Raw genomic sequence first — 24,814 nt, 5'->3', positions numbered from 1 at the left:
TGGAGAAAGGAGGAATACAGTGATGCCTGTGCTTTACCAGCAGCAGTAAGCCTTGTTTGCTTGTAGTTGTCTTCTCCCATCATGTCTTGGCTTTTCAGCAGGCAGAATTGTAGTCCAGCTACACTGAGGCTGATCTCTCTGTTGGTGTATAAGAAGACTTTGAGGGGGAGTTGTCAAAAGACCTGCTAAACTCAGGGCCTGAGTCAACAGAGTAGTCTTGTTCTGCACTAGTTCAGAGCTGGCTTATGGTTTGTCTTGAGTATAAGTAGAGCTCTGTTGTCTTTGTCTTGGTAAATTTTTGTGTAATAGGAAGAACAGGGAAGATGGAGACCTGGAGTGGAAATTTCTGTCTGGTGGTACATTTGTTTACTCTCATTTCTGTGTTTCGTCATGTTTGCTAAATGGGGTACTAGCTGAACCTGTTCTTTCAGCCTACATATTAAATGTAAGTGCATGTGTCCATTCAGAGGATCCTGTCCTCACTTAAACTGCGCAAAGGGCAAGAAAAAAAAAACAGCAACTGTTGAGGGTTTTTAGTTGTTTCTCCCTTTGTGGAAAAGTCACCGACTAGCATCCTGTATTAAAGAAGTCATTCCTTCAATGAGGACTTAGAATTGGGCCCACCAAAGGGGTTGGGAGAATGTTTGTGTCAGTGGGTATGGTTTTGCATGCTATATATTGACACAGAACTGTCAGCTAATTCAACTGACATGTTGCAGAAGGGATTTTAAAGCAGATAGAAGAGAATACGCTGTCCACTGTTTCATTCTGTTGCTGCTAAAAAAAAAAAAATGGAGTTCCTAGGAAGTGTAAAAAAGAACGAGTCAACTCCCTGGCTTTTTAAAGAATAGTATGAGGGTGAATAGCAAGAGGAAAAGAACAGAGAGGACTTCACCACAGCCAATAAACTTTGCAAATTGCAGTTAAACTTAAGTGACCAGAAAGTGGAAGCTCTAAAAATAAATGTTAAGTGCTTTCTTTGCAGATTAATCTTGCTACCCAAGTGTGAAATCTCCCTCCTTGCTCCCATGCATTCTTGAAATTTTGAAGTTCCTTACAGCAGAATTTCAGGTGGCTCATTGCTGGCCACATCAGTCATTCTGAGCTCAAGATGGTTTTGTCCTCAGAGTAGAAATATACACAGAAGAAATTTAAGTTGTTCACCCTTTTATTGATTTTAGTAGTAATTTACCTTGATACTATAATGCCTTGGAAAGCTTTGTGCAGACTGCTCATCGGCATTCAGCTTTCCTGGAAGATAGGTGTTCGTTGCTCTTGGAAAGCTCCATTCTTGCAGTCTTCAAATATGTCTGTTCTAAATCAGCTAGCTTCCTTACACTTGTAATAAAGCTGTTCAGGGCTGCCTTATATTCTGTGATTTTAGCAATTGAAATCTCTCTGCTGTGGAGTAAGAGAGGGGGAACTCATGCCTAGATGATGAGTTGTGTCCACTTTTGCAGAGCAAAGCACCGCATGACTGACACATGGCAGAACCAGGAGCTGGTGAGGGGTCTTCAAGTGCCATTGCGCTGCCCTAGCAGTAGTACAGTAGTGGTAAAATTTGGGTCTGCAAGTGTGAAGCTGGCTTTAAATTTCTAGAGGCACCAAATCTTGATGCCCTAAAAACTGTTATGCTTCTTCTCATGGCTTGTGTTCCCTGCTGCTTATATGATCCAATGCTTACTGTTTAAGTACCAGTGATTATTATAGTTTACGCCTTACCTTCACATCACCCTGAAGTAAAAGCAGGATGTTTTCTAGTTAAGTAACAGGGTTCCTGAAAAATCATATAGAGTAAATAGTGGTTGCAGAAGATAGAAATGCAGCATACCCATATATAAAGAAATTAACAACCTACCAAACTTTTTGAAAGTTTTTCTTTCCTTGCTGTCATGCTTCAGTAGCTCTCCAAATCCTATGATGAGTAACAAAGACCTCTCCCTGATGTGTCTATATTTTTGTTCACTGCTTTACATGCTATTTTCACATGTGCACATAGAAAATTAAGCTAACTGTTTTCAGACTCTTGTCCCTGATGACCTAGTGTTTATTCAACTACTTATGTCTCATTGTCTGAGATAAATTTCACCTGGGGCCAACATCTGCTCAGTAATTTGTCACCTTTTCTTTTTCTTGCCCTTAAGCTGTTTTGACACCAGGGGCTTTGCAAGCTCCATCTCAGGAAGCACCAGCAGCAATACCAAAAAGCACAAGGAAAACAATGTGAACTGAAGCTTAGTGAAAATAAAGTTGTGTAATATGGCAATGGTTAGTGGCTGGATGACAGCCATCCTTGATGACATAAATTTAGTGGTATGCGTAACTGCAATGAACAAAGGAGTTAATCAAGAACAAAACTGGGTGTAAGAAGCGTTACTGTGTGTAAATACATACTACAATTGTTGCCATAAGCTTGTGATACAGCATGAGTGTGCTGTGGTTTAGTCTCCTAATATTCCTTTTGGAGATTCATTTTTAGGTTCATTTTCTGGGTTGTTAAGTGGCAGCGAAACTGAAGAAACATGTCCGGCAGTCAAATAATTACCCTGGTTGAAGACGCTCACAGCTTTCTACAGAGAAGAAAATTTCATCCAGATGATGAATAGCAACAACTCCTCCTCATATGAAAGAAACACAATAATAAATTGTATTGTTTCACTTCTGTTCTCTATTTTTAATTTGCAGTATGATAGGGAAAGGCAGGTTGCTCCGTCTGAGCTTTATAGGACTTATTAAAGAAATGGGAGGCTTTTTTAGTAATCACTGGCAGGATATAGCTTGTGTTTTCCCTTTAAGGTGATTCATTCTAGCTTTGGTACCCCTGCACTGCAGAGAATTACCATGTGCTGGCATTGCAGAAGTGAATACGGAGCTCTTCCATGTATCCTGCTTCCTTCTGCACTGCCTAAGTGTGCTGGTATGGTAACAGGTAGAGTTGTGTCTTGAAAGTACATTAAGATGTGGTGGTCTAGAGAGGGCCTTGAGAAGAAAGACCAGGTCTCAATGTTCTTTCAGTTTTTGGCATTTGTCCGTGACTGATTTTGTGCAGGTTCTGTTCTGAACACCATTTCTCTGTAGTACAAAAGCTGATGGGCTAAAGATCTGTTCCCCTGTATTCCATTTTTCTGTACCTGGCTGTATATGTACGATTTTCTTCTGTCAGTTAAACTCAGTAGAAGCACTGTAAGTGCTTCCCTCTAATCCTTGTATGTTGGTGTTTTCAGAGTTTCATCTGGTAGTCAGACCAGAGGCTTTTTTTTTTTGTTTTTCCAGGCATGGAAGGTATGCTAGTAGGAACAGAACAGCTTAGATCAATGATATGAACATGTTCCTGTGATGTATGCAGTGGTTTTGTGATGTCATGGCTAATGCACCTGCTTTCCTTTTAGCATGACTCTGGCCAAACTTTAGTATATACTTAGCTATTTGAGTGCCAATCCTGCTGCTTGAAGCAGGGCTTTAAATGCTCACTTAAAATGCTCATTCCTTCCAGCCTGTGTGCTGAGCAAAGTTTATCTCCGCAGTGCCCATGAGGCTGGCCTGTGGACCTGGTGTGCTTGTCCTTGAGGGTATGGCCCAAAGCAGACTCTGCAGAGACAGGGATGTACATGTATGCCAAGAAACTGAGCCCTAATTTCCTCTAGAAAAGGTGGACCCATCTTTTGCTCCTTTTGGTCCTCTGATACTTTTATCTTTGTAATTTAAAATGTTATCTTCATGGTTATTTTTAGCTTCTACCCTTTCTCTGTTGCACTTTTTTTTACATTTTAATTGGTTAAATCAGGAGACTTGTGGCTGATTAATGTTTCCTCTGTGCAGCTGGATCATCTAGAGCAGGCATCAACCTTTCCATACCTCATATACTTCCTTTTCAAACAGACATGCTCTACTCCTGTACCTCCCTGTCTTTCCTCACCTGCTGTCTGTTTCTGTTGTACCTCTCGCTGGATGCATTGTTGTTCCAGCTGTGCATTTGCATTTCATGATTTTATTCATGTGGCCAGAAATTATGTATGAAACTTTCCTACATCAACAGTAAAGACAGTGGTACTCAGGTAACAGTTTTTGGCAGTAGATTCTCACCTGAATTGCATTAACAGTTTCAGTGCTGCACCGTGGTGAATGAGGGTACTGAGCAAACACATAAGAATATTGACTTCCATAGCTGGAACATTTGATATTGAGGAGTGAAATAAGATTACAATAATTTTTCTTTTATTTTTTTTTTTCCTGCATAGATTAAAAAAAACCCTATGAGTCAGGCTGTTACAAGATCACTCTTCCTCCTCCTTTCTTTACTGTACTTTATGGTTAAAAGAAAAGTCAGTTTTGATGTGCTCTGTCTGTTGTTCATCCCAAATGCTAATGGATTTATTGTCATGATTTCCCTGTCATAGCAGATCAAGATTAGAGATGATTTGCTGTCATTAGAGATAGTTAAAATTGTTAAAGATCATTCACTGATTGCATCTGCTTTCTTCTGAGGCATGCCTTGTTCTACTTAATTCATTTGCATAAAATATGATTGTGAACTGATGTCATTATGATAACACTTTTCAGAATAATGGTGGGGGGTGGTAAAGTTTGCACACCGTCATACCAGTTTGTGGGAGAAGCTCCTTCACATTAAAAAAAAACAGTAGGTTTATAATTAAGTGGGGATTAGGTTTTGAGCTTTACATTTGCACTTCAATTCAAAAAAAGGGTTGCTCTCTGCCCAAGACTGTGCATAGCTATAACCAGCGTTTGTGAAGCTGGTGCATTTGCTAATCCCATGGGAAAGTGCCAAACTTGTCAGTTTTTATAAATTGCTGTCTTTATGACAGGAAACTGGGAAGGGAAGGGTCTTGAATCTGAATGGAACAGCAAGGAGAAAATAGAGACTTAAGGACAGATGTGTCCCCAAGTCACTATTCTGTATGGTGGAAGCAATGCCCAGAGCAAGGGTCTTGCTGAAAGATTGGATACAAGCCATGAGAACTCTATAAGCATCCGGTAAATGTTTTGGCTGGGTGAGGAGAAGACCTCCTGGAGGACAATTAAAAACTAGCAGGCTTTTTTTTTGCTTTGTTTTGTTTCTGTTCAGTGCTTTCTAAACATAGCAACTATTTTTATATATTTGGTGGTGGTAATAAAAAGTATTCTTTTAACTGAACATGTCATCTGTTGAGAATGATTTGAGGATGAATGGCAAGCCATTGTCAACACGGTAGTGAGTCATAAATGGGGGTTTAGTCATGTTTGTAGCATTCGGCACCCTCTGGCGAGATTGGGATTCCTAGGCAGTTCTTAGGTGGTCTATCCCTAAGCAACACAGACAGGCTTAAGAACTTGTAAAGTACCTCCTTTTCCAAGCATCCCTGACAGGACTGTGAGTAGGTGCATAAACCTTAGCTTCCACTGAGTTTGTATTCACACTCGCAATTGACTTCGTGATGTGGAATATCATTTACTATGAGCAGGAGTATTGTGGTATGTGTCTGAATGTCTGTTACTTATGTGAGCACTTTTGATTGCCCTTGCTTACTCTAGAAAGGTGATAGGTTAAAGGCCAAAAGCCCAGTGCAAGATTTTTAACATGGTGCAAAAAAGCAGTAAATCTACACAATTTGTCTAAACAAAGTAATTTTAAAATTCAAAACACTATAGAATGAAGTTATTAAAATACTCTGAAGATTACATTGTGATTTTTGGTTTGTTGGTTTTGCTTTAAACTTCTAGAACACAGCTCTGTTACAACCTGTAATTGCACTGTCCAGAGCAAATACTTTGTTCCGTGTGTTAAATACCTCAATGAAATGGGAAGGAGGAAACTGGTTGATGGACATGACTTAATCCTTTGGCAAGGCATGTAAAGCTCAGATGTTTCCTATGCAGCAGGTGCTTTAACTGAATGTTATGAATTGCTCTCGTAAAGCACACTTTCTAATGGATATCACTCTTTTGTTTCCCCCTACTCTTTTGCAGCAAGTGACCGGCAGAAGTTTTGGTGACAAAGATTTTCGTTCGGGTTTAGAAAATGGCATTCTTCTGTGTGAGTAAGTAACACTTACAGTTTTGAGCCTCGAATAGAATCTTGACTAGAGCTGAAATTAACTTTAGCCCATATGTCCAGATGTCGGTTTCCTTTTGCTAGTGTTGACACTGCACACAGGTCTTTCACTGCAGCATCCTGTCAGTGCCATAGCTATTGTTATGGTGAGGATTGAAATGTGGCTTAAAGAAAACAGGTTTTACAAAGTGCTTCCCTCACTCCAACCCAGCTCCTTAGTTAAGTTATGTAAAGTAAAAATGATGTTTGCTTTTTGGTTTCCTTTTATTTAAAGATGTTAACCACAGATTGGCAAATGGTGTTCCACACCTGACTGTGGACATCTCTGCTGTAGTGAGGTGTTTTGGACCAACTCCAGGTCCAAACACTGTCAAGAGTTAGCCATCTGAATACCATCAATACTCAGCTGCTTTTATAGTTCCTGGAAAGGTTAGACATCCTCTAAATTTTACCTAAAGGTGTATTTGAATAATGTGCTTTGTGATTTTTGGACAAGAGGCACAAGTTTGCTTTTGCACGTTTCTCTCTGTGGTTTTAACAGCTAGTTTTTAGAGAGTCTTCCAAAAGCATGCTGTGGGCTTAGATACCAAAGCTGGTGACTTTTAAGAGCAATTTGGAAGTGTTCCCTAATGCCCATAGTTCTTTGAAAATCCCAGGCAGGTCATCAGGAGTTTTGGGAGAATCCACTGATCTGAATCACATGTATGGACCAAATCCTTTGCCTGAGTGTGAAGGGTTGTCACTGAAGTTGGTAAAAGCTGACTTTGCACATAAGAAGGAAAAAGCCTGTGAAGAACTTAATGCATATTGAAATTTATAAATGAGATTTCCTGAGATGTTTAGCTAGATCATTGAACCTATTGGTTAAGTTTTATACTATGAAAGGTACTGGAATTTGGAAACCATTTTCAGCAGTAGAGTTGAGCTAACATCGTGTAACTCAACTCTAGGTAGCTTACGATAGCTTCAAAATGTACTTGTGTAAATAGTGTTGTATATCTCACTGGTGTCATTAATCAGACAGCTTGAACTTTAGCTGTTAAATGGGAAAAATATTCAGGAAAGGAAATTATATGATCTACTTTGATTGTAGTTGCATATCTTTGCTGAGGAGTAGCTTTGGGATGAGGGAAGTAGTTGTTATTGTTGATCAAAAGTTGTGTAACTCGGAAGGAGCATGTAGTTTACCCCTTTGTATTTAAGGGTTGCCTCTTGCACAAGATCTCTTCTGACTGGTCAAGGGAAGTGCAGTGTGCTGAATCACTTCACATTGCTCTTTAAAAGTTGAGGTTGAATTGCATTGCATGAAAAGTAAGGGATGTGTATTTCGAGATTAGATTGTAATCTTATCTGCAAGTAAGCAGTGGTAGTCTAATTTAGATACTGTAAATCTTTAAGATGGAAAGCTTAACTAACTAATGTTTTGCTAATAAAATGAATAAATATGTATTTCTTAGGAGGCTGAGAGCTCCAGTAATAAGCAGGTCAAGGGACAAAACTTGGTTATACTACTAAGTTGTTCTGTGATGTTTGGCAAATTGCTTGTCCTTGTTTACCATCTGTGGATTGATGCAAATCAGTTTGAAGGGATCTGCTTCCTCAACCTCAAATCTGAGAGGCTATGATGTTGGAATTGCATCCAGCTCCTCATAGCTGTGGTTAGTGAATAAAACTCTTTTAGGCTACAGAGCATTAACCAAGGAGCTACCAATTTGGCCTTCTGGTTTGGCTTTTGGATGATGAACAGATTATAAGGCCAACAATAAAGTGTTCCAAGACCCCTGTAAAATAAAGAACTCAACAGAAATTTGGGGTGTAACACTGAGAACTCTTAATGTATCTTCAAAAAGTACAGGATTTGGCAAATGAAGCACTGATAGTTAATTTTTTATCTGTCGCATAATGAAGAGATGCTTGTAAAGCTGCTACAGGCAATATTGTCTTTCTAGACAGGATTTTTCTGGCTTATAAGACATCTACCTGGGTACCTCATGAACAAATTCTAGTAGTATTCAAGCTTTATCTTGACCTCCTTCCAATCTGCTGAGCTTTCATCGCAGCTGACCTCAACAAATAGATGAAAACCTGGTCTCAAAATCTCTTGATAAGCTGCAGAGGATAAGAAAGAAATTGTATCTCTCTTAGGTTTCTGAAGATGAAAGAATTAATTGCCTCTGGTCTGGTTTACCTGATTTATCTGTTGAAATTTTAGGGAAGAGCTAAACTCGCCTCAGTTTATCTCCATAGGACAGTAGTCGGTGCTAGTGCCATTAACAGGCAGCTCGTATCCAGACAGTTGTGTGGGTGATGCGAGTGTGAAGTGCTCCCTACTTCCACATGGCAGTTTCAGTGTTTTCCTTGCCTATTGTATTTTGTGGTGAGGGCTAAAAGCAAGCTCATGTTCTGAGGGATCCCAGCAGCTAGACGACTAGAAGCTGATGTGAGGAGCAGGGACACAGCCAGTATGCCTTGAATGTCCCAGAAGTTTCTCAAGCTGCCTTCTGACTTTGCAGGTATTTCGAGGAAGGGAAGTAGGATAGCCACCATGCGAGAGTCCATTCCCCAAACAGTCAGACTAGCCACACGCAAAATGGTGTTTTATCTGTGTCTAGAGCAGGATTGTTGCTGGAGCAACAGGCGGGAGCCTTTTGTACAATCCTTATGTCTGTGGCCTACACAGCCTGAAAACTCAGGCAGACACCACTGCAGTGGTTATAAATGATTCATTTATGTCTAGCAACTATCCAGGTATCTTAATAAATGAAAGCTAATAAAACTGTGCGATGCCCGAAGCTTGAACTGTTGGAACAGACATGTTATGAACAACCAGCCCTGCATGAGTGTGCTAGCCACAGACAGCCACAAGCCTTGTACCTGCCTCTCTGGAAGTGCTTTTGCTGTGGCTGGCATCTCAGTCTGGCCTCATGACACTTTTTATAACTTGATGCACTCAACTCACGAGCTGAGGAGCGTATTTAAATGATGCAGGCTGCCCTGAAGTGGCAAGCTGACAGCTGAGAGTAACACAAGCCCTTCCTTCTTTCTGGACGTTTGAAAGCCCACTTGTGTAGTTGCCCTGACACCCAGCTGTGCTGAGAGGCCAGTGACTATGACTTGTGTTTGTCTGAAATGAGTTTATGGCTTTTTAGCATAGCTCTCTGACATCAGTCCAGATGGTGATTTCAGTAAGCAACATAATAGCTAGGCAGAGGGAATTCTTGTTCTGTTCTTGCTTTGTGTATTAAATTCTCATATGCAAAGCCTGAGGAGTTTCCTGGTTATGCTTCTGCATGGGTGGGCAAATATGCCCTTCTGGGGTCATGGTGGAAAATGTATGAGGGAGGAATACAACGCCAGTATCAGGAAATATCACTAGAAATCCCGAATTTCCACTCCAGCACATTCTGTGTTTTGTGGGGCTTTGTTTTGTTGTTTTTTTTTCTTGTTACACAGCTTTAACATTTAGGTTTGACCCAGATATTATGAGAAGCTAGAGGATTAATCAGGAATAAATTAGATTTGATTGTTGCAGTGCTTAGGTGTTTCTGTTCTGTGGATTTGGGCATCTGGATGAAGGTTGACTGCAAAAGAAAAACTATCTGCTGTCTCCATCCACTTGCCCCCTGATTTGAGTAGTTCTGAAACAGCAGATAAGGAAGCTGAAGGTATGTTTCTTTCTAACCATGCAAAAATTGCTATTAATAAGTTTAAAAATTACTACATGAAGACAAAAACGCATACATCTTCCTGCAACCTTGCCCCATTGTTACTGCTCTAATATTCTTGCAAGTGTGTTTTTAAGTGAGCAGTTCTTTTCCATTCTCCTTGACATCAACCTCCCCTTGCCCAGCTCTGCTACTGCAGGATTCCTTCTTTCATGCTGGTCAGTCAGCAGTTAGGGAAGTCTCTGTGAATGTGAGACTTGGAAAATCCAAGTTATTTATTTTCTTTGTTATGACTATCCAAGTCATATCAAAGGGTTAATAATATATCCAATGTATCTGTAAGCATTTCTGACATGCAGCTGGGATCATATTTTCTCTCAAGCTTTCTCTGGAATCAACCAGTACTAGGATTCCAAGAACCCTGAGAGTTTGTATCAGTGGTAATGAGATTCTAATATCAGGAATAGGACTTAACCCTAAGGAAGAGTAACAACAACAGTAACAAATGAGACATGTATCCTGGGCAAAGATCTTAAGTAACATACTCAAACTGAACTCAGATTTCGATATCAATAGAAATGATTTGGCTTTGCAGTGGAGTCCAACAGTGTCATGATTGCATGTAATACCTTGGGTACTGTATGTAGAACAGTTTAGCTCTGTGTCTGTTTTATAGATGTATATAAATCAACTTTTAGCAGTAAACTCAGGCATAATAAATCTTTTATTTTTCTGAAGCATGAACGTTTTAATGAATATTTAGCTGCGTACCTTGAGAAGCCATGGCATAAACATATAAAAGAGAAAGAGGAATTACTGTATGTGGTTAAAGATGGATGCCACTTGCATATGCAGTTCTGTATACCAATTTATGAGCACTTATTTTGTGTATTAGCACACGGTGTTTTGTAGCTTAGTTAGATATGCAGAAACTATACGTATTTTTTGAAACCAGGATTCTTTGACTCTTTTTTTTGTTATTTTTTGAAAGAGCAGATGGGAAGGTATTTTACTGCTTTTAAGTAATCTTGGTAAAATTGGGCTTGCACAGTGAATTAAAGGCAAAGATTTATACTTTTTCTCATGTAGGACATCTAGGAACGGCAGTTCCTTTCAGCTGTGCATGTTAGGAATATATGCTCTTAAAAACTACAAGAAAGTATTTAGGTTTTACTTTTAAATAAAAGAAAAAAGCTGTAAGTTAGTCATGCACATAGATTAATAGTATTTAAAAAAAAAATTGAGGCTATAAATCTGAGTGAGCTGAAAGTGACTGTGATCAAGAATTACTTAATGGATTTTATAATTTATTCTGTCATGAGAATAATTTTCTTCTATAAATAAGAAATCTCCTTAGCTTGTGTTCTCCATGTCACTGGAGATGAATGAGCTGCTTTTTCTCAGAGAGCAGAGTTTCTTTGGGCTTGCATCATGGTTCTAGTACATCTGACCAAGCTTTGGGCTGACATGAATGCTGTTTTCAGCAGGGTTGGATATGTGCCAGATCAATGCAAGTGTAATGCTATGCAATAGTAAAACATTGTCTTCTGAGTCAGTGGTACTGCAACCTATGGAGAACAGTTTTCACTGTATATATCATGTTTCAGTTGTTTGGTTGTTTAAAAATCAGGTTTTTCTTGCGAATTAATATGTCACTTATGTGAAATTGCCATGCCGCTTATGGAGACTTGGCAGGGGAGAACAAATAGTCATCTTTGTGGATTGTAGGATTTTGCAGATATGTTATTCTGCTTGTCTGTCAGTGGCATAGGCCTGGCATCAATTCAGCACTTGGCTGTATAGTGTACAGTGCAGAGATTCTTGTCTTGCCAGATAGCTCACTGGAGAAGTTAGTGGATGCCCAGGCCTTACGCTTAATTAAGCTTTTGCTTGAATTTCCTGTTCCTGGAAACTAACAAGGTATTTGAGTTTCATAGGCATACTTGAAGTTTTAAATGTGACCCATGCCTTGAGGTGAGAAGGGATTGGTGTTCTGTGTTTTTCAGGCTCTGCATTGTAAAGCCAAAACGTTATCAGCATCATGGATTTGGCATTTGTCTCCAGTTTAGAGGAACGGGCTCCAAGGTTCATTAAGCATTAAGATTAGGGTTCATGCGAGGACATCTGAAACAGTTTTATATGAATCCGGAGTTTTTAATCTTTAAGTTTTATTGCCATGTTATAATAAAAAGCTAGTTATTAGTACGGTTTAGGTGAGGGGTCAGAGGTGTAACATAAATCGTAATGCTCAGCTGTGTGCATGAGGAGTATAGCATTGAGGGGCATGCTTGAGTACAGCCAGAATGCCCTGTCTTTGTATTTATGTTGAAATAATATGCATCTCAGCAGACTAAATAGCAGAGTTTCTTCAGTGCAGCTTGATTAATTGACAGGGCAAGAGACTGTGGAACACTGACCCATTCAAATGGAGTGCTGCTCAAGTGCAAAGCAAGGTAATCCTGTGAGAGGTTTCAGCTTTCCAAGAGCATATGTTATATTGGCTATGTATTTTGGACAATTATCCATGGCCACTGCTACTCAGTGTAAAACTGTGTGTGAATTGCAAATCCATTGGTGCATAGGACACTCTTCACGTCAGTTGTTACAGTGGTAGGTTCTGTATCAATGTCTTCAAAAGCTATTTATACACAGTCTTCCTGAGCTGTGCCTTTCTTGAGCTGTTCTGCAAGTCCTCTGTGTTCTTCATATTTTTAGTCTTTGGCAGAGCAAGACCCCTGCTGTTCTGTGTTTGGCATACTTGTTTTCTCAGTGCTACATATTTGCATAGTTCTTTATTCACCTTTTACTTATAAGCCCTTTGTAGGACACAGTTCTGTCCTCCTTGTTAGAAAAGCACCTTGTTATCTGATCCTAAATAAATAATGTCAGGGGCATCATTAGCAAGCCCTGAAGAATGTTTTTCCAAAAATGTTTTTGTGACCTCTATATTTTGAAAATTCTTTACCACTTCCTTTGCAACAAAATATTTTGAATTTTCAGTGCCTGCTGTTCCAATGTGATTTGTTAATCTTTAAAACTAATAGTGGATTTTTCTCTCCTTTGCAATATTTGGGGGCATTTTGGAGCTGCCACCAGAGCATGAGTTTAAAATACGTGGATGCTGGAGCTGTCTGGGTTAATAATTATCAAGTGCTGAAAGGCTGCTTGTAAGAATGTGAATTTGTAAAACTTAATTTAAAAAGAGAGATGTCTCCATTAAGGTTTACTGTGGATACAATTTCCTGAACTCTCAAATATGAAATGCCCTTTTACTTTAAGATCAGGTCATTAGTCAGCTTTTCTTTTTAGGAATATGATCTGTTATTTGAGCAAAGAACCCAACCCTCCAGCCTGGATTGATCTGTGAGCACACATCACTTCACCCTTTCTTTTTTTTCCATTTCTGAAGCTTATTTTCTGAAAGTGCTTCTCTTCCATTTCCTCTTAGAAACAAGGGCTTTGTGGAGGCTGGGTTTTAGCAGCCATACTCGGAGTATTTTCTTAACTGACGCTTTCTTGCAAGAATTTCTTAGGCAGTTGTCTTGGTGCTTTTCATTAGATCTGTTATCAGCTGTTGCCTGAAATGCCTTCTTTTCCTGGCAAAAGTTTTTCAAATTCTTAACTGGTGATAAATAACCCCAGGAAGGTCTAATAAGTTAGTCACACAGCTCTAGTACTGATTTCAGCTTGTCTGCCCTGCTGTGGAGATACCTTATCTCTTCAAATGCCAAGCCTTGGGGACAGCACCAAATAGAGCACTTATTCTTCCCATACCTACCAGAGCTGGTTTTTATCGGGGCAAGGAAATGACTTAGCTTCTCCCTGTGAGTGGGGATGGAGCAGCTTTTCACTTGCATTTTGTCCTGCCATTTCCATAAGGTGAGACAGCTGTAAGGTTTTAGCTTCTATGCAGTGTCTTACGGTGCTTCATTTAGCTGCTAACTACAGAAGAATCCAAGCCAGCACCCAGTGCAGGGGAAAGGCGGGACGGCTGTGTAGATGTTGGACTGAAATTGACTTCGGGAAGTGAAGAACAGAATGTTGTCCTAAGTCAGGACAGGTGCATATATATGAGGGGTGGTAGGCAGAAATCCCAGCAGAGAGTGTTTAAAGGGTCTAGAGAATAGTTCGGGTCTTGTACAGAGACTCAAGTGTTATGGATGGAGCCTGAAGAGGCTTTATTTTATCTTGGCTTGGATTATTGTCTTTTGGGTGTTTGGTATTGTTGGTTTGTTGTTTGTTGTTTTTTTTTCATCATATTTTGATTTAAGTTCCTCTAAGAACTATTTGATCTGTATTTCTTTTTTGTCATGTCTTTGCTTTTTTTACTGTTAAAAAGTTCCTTGAGATTTCATAATAATTTCTTCCCTCTGGTCATGGCAGTGAAACTCTGGTAATATCAGGTACCCAAAAGGCTCAATAGAAGTATTAGTCTTTATATTTCTGTTCTTTTTTCCTCCCTGTGTCATTTTACTTCTTGTGTAAGTAACTGTTAATACTCCAGAATGATTTTGTGAGAAGCATGTTGGCTGAACGGTAAAATTTCCCCAAGTCCTCGCTAAGTTTGTTTTGCCAGTCATCTCTAAAATGTCTGCTGGTCACCCAACCTCAGCTACCAAAAAAAAAAATCAAGCCTGAGGAATGTTCCTATGTCTCCTTTTGAAAATGGTACAGAAAGACATTGTTTTATGGTTTATTTCAACCAAAATTCCCTTATCTTATGGAATGAGACCTTAAATTAGCAGTGTCTTACTAAAGGGGATGGAAAAAGGATAAAATAATGGAAGATTTAACATCGTACCATTTTGCTATCTCTCAGGACTGCTTACTTGGACTTGTTCCATTGCCATCTGTTTTCCTAGATGCAGAAGTATGAAAAATAGTACCCCACAAAATTTCCAAGCAAACAAAAAACCCCAACAAAACCAACATTTCTGTTGTAACTTCGACAGTTCCACACTCTGACCATTTATACAGTAGCTCACCAGCCTTGGCATAGTAGAATGTGGTACATAGTGATGCAAAGGTTTTGTCTTTTGGAAGATGCACATCTGCTTGAGGATTTTCTATGTCTGAACAGTACAAATGTAAGAAAAAAAAAAGCTAAATTGGTCCTTGGGAAAATCTGGGCTTGCAACTGGTGGGTACTCAGTTCAACTCAGGACACCTGCTGTGCCTCAGCCCTCTGTCTGAATCTGCCAGCTGGGACTTTAGTACCTTCCTTAGACTGATCAGTATTGCTAAACTGGCCAGACAGATCAGATAGAGGATCTTAATGTGCTATCAACTAGGTATGTTTTTTGAGCAAGTGCCTTCAAGTGTCTTCCTGCTGCAAGAATGGTGGTGAAAATAACTTGTCTAAAGTGACTTGGGGATTGGACCTCAATTGTATATTGTAGCAAGGCTGCCCTCTGTGACTGGGTACCAAGGTGATATGGTTAACTTGTGAATGTTGTGAAAATAAAGCACTGGACAATTGTGTGTTTCAGCTTATGAAGAATCATAGACTCATAGAATCGTTAGGGTTGGAAAGGACCTTAAGATCATCTAGTTCCAACCCCCCTGCCGTGGGCAGGGACACCTTACGCTAACTCATATCACCCAAGGCCTCGTCCAACCTGGCCTTCAACACTGCCAGGGATGGAGCATTCACAACCTCCCAGGGCAACCCATTCCAGTGCCTCACCACCCTAACAGGAAAGAATTTCCTCCTTATATCCAATCTAAACTTCCCCTGTTTAAGTTTTAACCTGTTACCCCTTGTCCTGTCACTACAGCCTCTAATGAAGAGGCTGATGGGTTCTATGTTGCTCCTCTAGCACTTGTCCTGCCATTGGGTTTTTCATACCTTTCTCAGGGATGGCTGCAATACAACCATAATTTTAAATATATTTTTAAAGATTTAATTTAATGTCCTAGAATGATCCATTCAGCAAGATTTCTGATGGTTTAAGTTATCAGTTTTTAACCTGAGACATAGCTGAGGCAAGGTAGGGTTGGCAGAGCATGTGACTGGAGTTGTAGGGGAGTGCCAGGGGAAGGTGCAGGTTAGTGTTTTCTTCCGTGCAGACTTTTGTCCCTGGGACATAGCACCAGGTCCTGGTGTAAAATGGCAGGGGTTTTGTTTGCCCCTATTTCAACAAAAATCTATCAGAGCTCACAAGACTTAACATATCAAGATAGATGCTCTGTATGAGTCTAAATCAGCATAGACAGTTTTGTTGTGTGTGTATTGACCTACTAGGAAGTGGTGCATTCAGTTGCTTTTCTTAAAAGCAGGAAGGGATAGTAATTGTGTGAGTGAAGGTGGTCGTTGAGACAGTCTGCATAAACAGTGTGTCTTCTCAGCCAGGTTGGTGGCAGAGCAAGCTTAAGCCACTCAGTAGTTTGGCATCTGGGCTGTTGCTGTAGATCATGCAATACATCAGAAGCAGCCAGTCTGCTCTGGAAGAAATCTCTCTTTGGCACATTCTGCAGTGAGCAAGTCCTGGGGGTTTTGGTGCCAGACTGTTTAGAGATGTTTCCAACAGGAGGTAAACATTTTAATAATAGAGGCCTTTCTTCCTCAGGCTTTTCCATCTTGCCCCATCCCATTTCCTCCCTCTTCAGACTCCAACTGGTAATCTAAAATGTTGTTTGTTCCCTGCTCCTTTCCTTCCTCTCATTTTGTCCTTTTCCCATATTTCACAGGGAAGCCTGTACAAGCCATTTTGAAGATTTATTTAGAATCGGCTTTGGCATTTGAAGTTTCCATTAAGGCCTCTTTATTTTACTTCTGTTATTGTGTGTGGCTTTTGATCTTCACCTGCAATATTTGTTAAGCTGCCTGATATATTCCCATTTGAGTAATAAAGAAAATGAGATGCTTAGCTGATACATCTTTTTGTTCCTGAAAAGAATAAGCATATAGATGATTGAAATCAAAGTAGAGCTACAGTATTTGGTAAGAAGTGCTCTGACTAAAAAAAAAAAACCCCAAAACAACCCCCCCCCCCCCAAAAAAAAACAACAACAAACCAAAAATCCTCACCAAAAAATACCAAAAAAACCCCAACAAACAAAAATCTTAAGTTGCCTGTTGCAGTGGCTAAATGAAAAAGAATAGTTCTATAAGGCTGTTGCTGTGCAAGGATAAAAGGTTAGTGCATTTTGGGGAAAAAGAAGTAATATTTGTTTTCCATCCATGAAATAAAATTGCAGGTTATAGGAAGGGAGACATGAGGTTTTTTTCTTGCCATTTTGTGCAAAAAGTGAATTGTCTATGTATAATAGTATATTCTTTCATCATTTGTTTTTAGGACATAATAGTGTTAGATTCTACCATAAGCAGAAGGAAGGACTAGTACAGCGATTCCAGGGTTCCAGAGTTTTTAACTGCAAGAAGATGAAGAAAATACCTGAAACACCAAAACAATGACATTCCCATTGGGTTTGTTGCCACTCCCGATTATGGTGGTGTTGAAGATACAGGGACTCCGAGTGTGTAATAACACAAGTACAATTCGAGACAAGTTGAACAGAAGCTTTATTAACTGTGGTCATAGAGAACACTTAGAATAGCATCTCCCCTTCTGCTCCCCTGTTCTCTCCAAGGGATTGCAGAAACCCAACCTGTATACTGTTCTGGATGATCATTTCAGTGTTAACAGAGCCAGGTGTCCACCCCTTGGAGGGATGGGCTCCTTAACGAGCTCCTTAATGCCACAGTCCTAAGAATCCAGCAGTAAATAACGTGATACTATGGAGAGATTACTCTTGGTGGAGCCTGTGGCACGCCTTGTGTTATCTTACTCTTGGTGGCATGCCTTGTGTTACCTTAGTTCAGAAGTAGGGAGCTGAAAACAATCACAGACTGTTAGTTTTAAGCTGAAAAGAAGATTCTTTTGGGTAGGATAAACCTCTTAGCTAGACCTCTCAAATATTAAATATTAATCATTTTACCACCGCAGTAAGCTGCCAGAAGAGTCAGTTCTTGAATTGAGACAGCACAAAGAAAGATTGCTCTTTTCCATAGCGGCTATTCTTGTTTCTAAAGAGTATTAAATTATCATAGACACCTTTATTTCTCTTCAAAGATCTTGAATTTGAAGTGAGAATCTTGACCTAAAGACTTCCTTCCCAATGTGTGGGACTGGTTGAATTTTGCTTTGGATAAAAGGCATAAGGGTTTTCTCTTGGGGGAAAGGTGGTAAAGAAACAGTGTTTGTTGCAACAGGATTTTATAATTAAAATTTCCTTCTTTTAGGGGTTTAGTAATTTTCTGGAATAGTCTAACAATGAGCAATGTCAGCATTTCTCATAACATGTTCATAGATGGTGAGGAACTGTGTTTAGGGGAGTTGCTAATCTTTGGACACTGAAAAGTGTTCAACTGGGGTATCACTGGCCTAATGATGTTTTTCATGATGAGGTGGATTTTTTGGGCTCCCTTCTTATTTGTGTTCTTACATTTATATTTTATGGAGACCTCCGTTCTCAACAACATATGCAAGGATGGCATTTAATTTGAAGTACAGTTGCAGAAAAATAGAAAACCCATCCATAAAATATGTCTTTTCTCACTTACCTGCAGTGCAGAAACTGCAGGACTGTTCTTCCCAAGCTACAAGCTGTTGTGATACCCAGATGCCTTCTGGGTTTCTGCTTTCAGGCCCTTACAGGCATGACCTGCCTCTAGGCAATGGAGTCAGACTTATGTGACGATTCACCAAGCGCCTGTCAAGACCGATGTGATTTAGATCAATTTAGGATAGAAAATAAATATTGCTGAGGCGCTGTACTATCTATGGGTATTTTTCCTCCAAGTCTTCCTTCGTTTCAGTGGGAGAACTTTGGGTGCACACGTGTTTTCAAGAGGGGAGAAAGGGGAGAGTCTTCCTTTCCAGCCACATTGAAATCCTTATGTGCTGGGACAAGTGTTTGATAATTTGGATTTTGTGACTTGCCGCTCATAAATACTCCTTTCTTGTAACAGGTTGCTGAATGCAATAAAGCCGGGATTGGTAAAAAAGATCAATAGACTACCGACCCCCATTGCAGGTTTGGTAAGTATCTAAAATGAAAAATCTTTCAGTGCTTCTTTTGCACCTTGATTTTATTGACTCTGTAATTCAGATAGCAATTATTTTTGTAATTTGAATTCTTCTAACCTACTAAACTCAGTCCCTCTGAAATCTCTGTGTAGTCACCTTAAAACTTGCCAGTCTTTTTTTTCAGAAGAGGGCAGTGTTCAAGAGACAGAGTATATTTTTAGAGGTTTTCTTGGTTATTTGTCATCTCCCAGTTGTGGTGATAGCTTTAGAAAGACTGGAAAGTGTGGAGCCATCACCACAAAATGATATTTTTTTGGAAAGAAAACTTCTTGTATATTTTGTCTCATTTTCTCTTTCCCCCAAATACCACAGTCTGCAGATAACATTCATTGCAGGACTGTCTAGGGAACTGTTTTATGTTGACTTTAAGGGCAGAGTAAAAGTTGGCTAAAATTTGTTATAAGCAAGGAAGACCACAGAGGACATGCTGACAGCCCGTGGGCTCTCAGTGGCGCCGGGTGCTCAGGAGGTCACGTCAAGGGGTAGCACATTCTTGTGCCTGCAGCTGGGAGGAAGGTTGGGGTGTCAGCAGGCATTTAGTCTAACAGGGTTAGCCATGTAGAAATATGGCTGTATTGATCTTCCCTTGTGATGTGGCTGGGAATGAAAGTACCCTTGAGCATGTGGAAGGTGGTCATTCTCAATTTAGACTAATGATATACTCACATACATGGCTCCTTCCTGTTTGGGCATTACTGACATTGTAGTTTAGTTGTGTAAGATTCAGAGTGCATTACTTGCTGATAGCTGAGGTTAATGTTCCTTTATATGAACCACATTAAAAGGTTTCAGTATATTAGAAACCTTGATACATTAATTTTTTAATTGGTTCTGTAATGTTATTACATAGCCTTTAAGGCTATTCAACCTTGTAGATTGACAGGCGTATTTCTGCCTGAATACTACCTAGTATTAGGATTTAAGTTGTGATCCCCACCATCCTTTCTCTAAAGTTTCTTTGTGTGCCTTTGTTTTGCCTCTAAAACCCATCTACTTTTATTCCTACAGTCTTATTTGAAATGAATATTTGACATAAACAGCTGCAAAAGATACCAGTAGTGCAGTTTTCTTTTCCTTGGCTCCCTTTCAGGAAAGACTCAATTTTTGTTATGACTGTTTAAAGAGGATAATATTCAATTACATTGTTTTTTTTCCTATTCATATGTAAAATCCCAAAGGTAAGGTGGTTGTAGTAGGAAGGACATAGAAAAAGTCATGATGTGTTTGCAGTTTTCTCATTCCTTGAGATAAATCTCTCTTGCAAGACGTGTATTTTCAAAGCATTACCAAAAAGAACCCAACCAGTTTTCAGGCTGTTAATGACACAGTAGATCTTATTTTGTGTTGGACAGTGACATTTTTACCTCTGTACCTGTGTCCTCTACTTATCTTTAGTAATTACTTTGCTAAATAACAAAAGTTCACTGGTGCTTCTGGCTTTTTGACATTACCAGTGGGTGTTTTTAATTGTTCTGTGAATAAATGGCTCCTAGCAAAGCAAGCCATCCAAATATCCCCTTGCTTTTGAGGGTGTCTAGTTCCATACCTGCTGACCTTTGTTCCCAATTTTTACTTACAGTGGTGAATGGCTGTTTTAAGGATTGCATGTGAATTTAAATAACCAAGTGTTCTAGTCTGTTAATGTATATTTATGGTGAAATATTTTAAAGTACAGACATCAGCAGTATGTTTGAGTGCAATGTGTATCTTTTTTTCCTCTTACCTGTACCTTATCTGTGTGTCTAAAAGAAAAATATTACAATATTGATGCTGTAGTCCAGAAGCAGTTACACCTCCTAGTTAGTTGACCACATATGAGGAACATTCCTATATTTATTGCGAGTTTTTCTTTATTATCTTAGCCTTGGTTGGCTTGACATAGTATATAGTTACTTCTTTCCAGTTATTTCACCCCAGTGAGTGTGATTTCCTCTAGTAGACATAGAAATACTGTGAAAGCTTCAGTACCTTTTCTGCCTTGTGTGAGATACATGCTTTTGAGCTCCTAGATACTGCTTCTGCCTAAAAATGCAAGTTAATAATTCTAGTAGAATTTATTAATTTATTTATTTATTCATTCATTTTCTGCTAGAATAAGTATTTAGTTCACTAGCAGAGACAATGTGTAGGTTTTCTTTTTTACAGAGCTGGAGCTAAAACTCATGAGTAATTGTAAAGTACTCAAAGTGCCTCTTGTTTCATATTAAACCTCTAGAGACAAAACCAGTCATACATTATCTAGCTCCACAAAATATCTACTTCAGTGTAATTCTCCAGATGATACTCTACTTTTCTTCTTTGTTATTGTAAGGACAAATAAAGTATGCTGTATTCAAGGAAAGTAACAGTAAACTTGAAGCCCGTATTGGAGCCATGCTGAGATGTTTAGCTAAGTGTTATCAGGTGTAAAAATTTTTGCCTGTATTTCACGTTTGAGTGACTTCTCATAACACTGCTGTGAATTATTATGTATAACTGGCCTTGTGTTGACAGATTGAATTCTGCAAACTTCTCCTAAAGCTAAATGAATCTGCAGTTATTGTGAAATTCTTACCAGTGACTTCCTCATGTGGTTTGAGAGGGAGCAGTTTATTTACAGACCTTTCGTATACCAGAACACCAATCACGTAAGCAAAACTTACTGGTTTTAGTCTTGTAGTGTTAAAGGACTGGAGGATCTGCAAACCACTGTACTGAGCACAAGCCATATAAATGCACAAAGATGATCTTTGTCTAGTTGCAAGTCGAAGTCAGGATGTGGATTGTATGCAGCATTACATATAGAATTACATATGTTCGGCTTTGCAGGCTTGTTTGTAATTTGCTTTGATCTCCAGAAGTGCTGACTACTGCTTTTATCACAGCAGAATTGATACATTGCTTTAATGAAATAAAAGGTAGGACCAACAGTTTGGTATTCAGACTTACAGCGAGTATTAAATTTGATGAAATGCTTTCTCATTCCTGTTCAGTATTCACTAATCCAGAAAGCTAGTGCTCCCACCAAAAAGCAAATTCACAAAACACCCAAAGAACATATTAAACCTAGGCAGGAGTGACAGGCTTTGCTGAAAGAGCTGTGTTGCCAGAAGTTTTCTCATGTGAGAAACTGATACTGAACATCTTTATTTTAAGACTGTTAGCTTTCCAGAAGCATCATTTCATGTATTTAATTGTGCAAGGCTGAAAAAGTATTTTGGCTTAGTTATTATTATTAATTTAATTATTATTAATTTAGTTATTATTATTAATTTAAAAGACCATCTGAAGCTGCTGAAGTTTTACAACAATGGATTGTTAGAGTACAAGGAATATAATTAATGTATAAGTGACTTTTTACAAAACCAACTTTTTTTAGTGAGTTGCTGTTTGTTTCTTTCATTTTGTATGACATTCATAGTAGACAGAACTAATCCGTTAGGTTTCTACAAATTACATTTTTATACAACTATGACTTATATATATAATTCTATAGAAACAGAAGATTTCCAGCACCATCATAGGTAAGCTTTGCTCTATAATGCTAACCACTGTATGTTGACTATCTTTTTTCCTCATAAAAAAAAAAAGTTCTCGTTTTTGTTTCCTGTCCCTGAATAATGTCACTCTGTGAGAAAAGAAAAGGTTCTGCCTTATCTTTTGTTTGACAGGGTTTAGGAGAGTTTATAGCATTACTTCAGTTCCTTGAACAATCCCCACAGGAGATCAGACACTTACTTCAGAGGCTGTGTGAAAGAATCTCACATATAATAGTAGGAAGTAGTCAAGACAAAGTTGGAGGCCTGAACTTTAGCTTGGATCTTGGCTTGTGTTGCAGCACTACTGAATAAAAATCTGTTTACTGTGACATCCAGTTTTCAGCTTGTGTACGGTACTTAACTTTATGACACTGGTATGATTTAGCAATGGAAAAAATAGCTCTGCAAAAGTCACCTGGTTGCATGCTTGTTGCACCAGAATGAACAGAACCGTAGCATGCTGTTTAAAAAAGTTGGTTCCTTTGAAAACAAGGTGGGTTTTTTTTCCTGTAATTATTTTCCTAGGAAGTTTCTCTTGGCGAAGTGCTCTCTGGGAACTTGCTATGAACCTTATTAAGAATAGCTACCTGTCTGCTGGTGCTGCTGATTTGCTTGTATGCTGTACCGTTGCATAAAATCAAGTATTTTTTGACAATGCAGTATCCTAAAGAAATTTCAGCATCATATTAGGTTTCAGAACTTGTGCTTCTAATTAGGTTCAGCAAAGGAGATCTTTTTCCTTCCTGCAGATATCAACCTAAAAATAAAATTATAAGACCCAAACATAGCATAGTGTATTTCACAGAATTAACAATAATTAGAGAAGATAAAGATATTAATTTAACTGATTAATTTAACTGATGTGCATTATTTTTATCACTCTTTCCACTCATATGTCAGTTGTTACTTTTTTTTTCCCCTTAAAAAATTATCTTGGCATTATTCCATTTTTTTTTTTCACTCTGTTTAATTCATTGTAGTACTTTCTGGAAAGAGCCTGCTCCTACTGTATTATCTAGATTCATAATATGATAATTTCTGTTTCATTATTTTGTACTTCTTGCAGCTGGACAAGTTCATTTGCCAGCACAATTGTAACCATAAAAAAGTCTTGTGTAAGTTGTGGCATATGTGAAGTAAATGAAAGCAAAATCTCCTGTCTAAAACCAGTAAGTTCTTAGCACTCACATCCAAAAAGCATTTTTCTGAATGCTGATGGAAAGCAAAGTGTCAATATCACAGCAAAATGCTGTGCAAACTGTTCTGCCATGGTTTCTGTGGGTCTTCCTAGCTGAATGGTAATTGCCTTCTCTACATCTCCTGTGCCTGCCTTTGGTTCTGATATCCCGTACTGAATTAAAATGATACTTAGGGTCTGGCCAGTGGTTCAGAACAGCACTGCGTACTTTGACTCATCACATACTGTAATATATGTTGAATCCCTTCACTAAAACACTAATATCCTTAGAATAAAATGGTTTATACATTGTGTCCATGCATGTTTGGGTTTTTTACCCCCCAGGCTTTCTAGACTCTGCCTTCAAATTCATTCTTTGTTTAGATTTCCTTGCCTATTTCTTCTGGTGTCACCTGAGCTGGACAGAGATACCTTATAAAATTCCTGTTTAGTGAATTTAGCTGCATGCTGTACTCACAAACATTTCTAATTCATGAAGGATACAAAAGTAAACTAGCAGGTGTTTCCTAACCAGGCTGTTTGTAAACAGAGTCTGTGTGGAACAATCTACAGTGATGCTGTAGTTAATTCATCACTGAAAAGGAAAATAGACATCAGTTCAAAATTGGCAGGAAGCATAGAGAAAGCAGCATTAGTGAGGAAAAATGAGATGCAAACCAATAAAACCTGAAACTTTACATTGAAATTCAGCCAGAATTGAAGGTTTTTTATTGCTTCCAATTAACCATGCTAATGCTGTCCAGAATGAATTGCTCTCCTTCCATTTAGAGGAAAAGCTAGTGAGTCAAATGCAAAATACAATGTTGGCATCTCATTTAGCATTGTATTGGTTGAAATGGATGTGCTTGCTCTGGTGTTTGGTTTGGCTCCGAAACTCTCATACTTTTGATGCTGGAAATTAATCATCAATGTGACAGTAAGCCTATGTGCTGGAAATGTGCTGCACTTGGGTTCACCCTGTGTTGCCCAGTCTTCACAGTCTGAACTTTAACCTGATGCATGGATGTAAGAGAGACTGGGATAATAGGAAACTAATAAAAAAACATGACCTATCAAGGAAAACAAACCAACCAAACAAATAAAACCCAAAGGGAGGTAAGTGACCTCACCTGTTTGCTTTTGATTTTCTGAGCTGCGTTTAGCTATAATGCATCCCCTCAGAGAAGTGAGTTCAGCCAGCTCATAGTAGTCTTTGTCTTCATCACAGCACTTTGACTCGTGAGCTGTCCTTAACATCCATGAGTATCCTCAGTTACCAGCTGGAGTGTTGTGTTTATGATGGCTGGAGG

General features: G+C 38.9%; 1 protein-coding gene across 4 annotated transcripts in view; it reads left to right on the top strand.

Annotated features, from left to right (window-relative positions):
* The window catches only part of LIMCH1 (LIM and calponin homology domains 1), a 179,288-nt gene that overhangs the window by 55,692 nt on the left and 98,782 nt on the right, over positions 1–24,814 (top strand). For all 4 annotated transcript variants that reach the window (XM_057407513.1, XM_057407514.1, XM_057407512.1 and 1 more), the window contains exons 2-3: positions 5,968–6,038; positions 18,692–18,761. In XM_057407513.1, coding sequence (XP_057263496.1) covers positions 5,968–6,038; positions 18,692–18,761 — 141 coding nt within the window. The remainder of the gene's footprint in view (positions 1–5,967; positions 6,039–18,691; positions 18,762–24,814) is intronic.

Source organism: Pezoporus wallicus, unplaced genomic scaffold (assembly GCF_028554395.1).
Source record: "Pezoporus wallicus isolate ANWC-B61680 ecotype Strahan unplaced genomic scaffold, APGP_CSIRO_Pwel_v1 contig_2492, whole genome shotgun sequence".
NCBI classification, from domain to species: Eukaryota; Metazoa; Chordata; class Aves; order Psittaciformes; family Psittacidae; genus Pezoporus; species Pezoporus wallicus.
The sequence above is the reverse complement of the archived record's forward strand: the minus strand, read 5'-3'. Positions and strand labels throughout refer to the sequence as shown.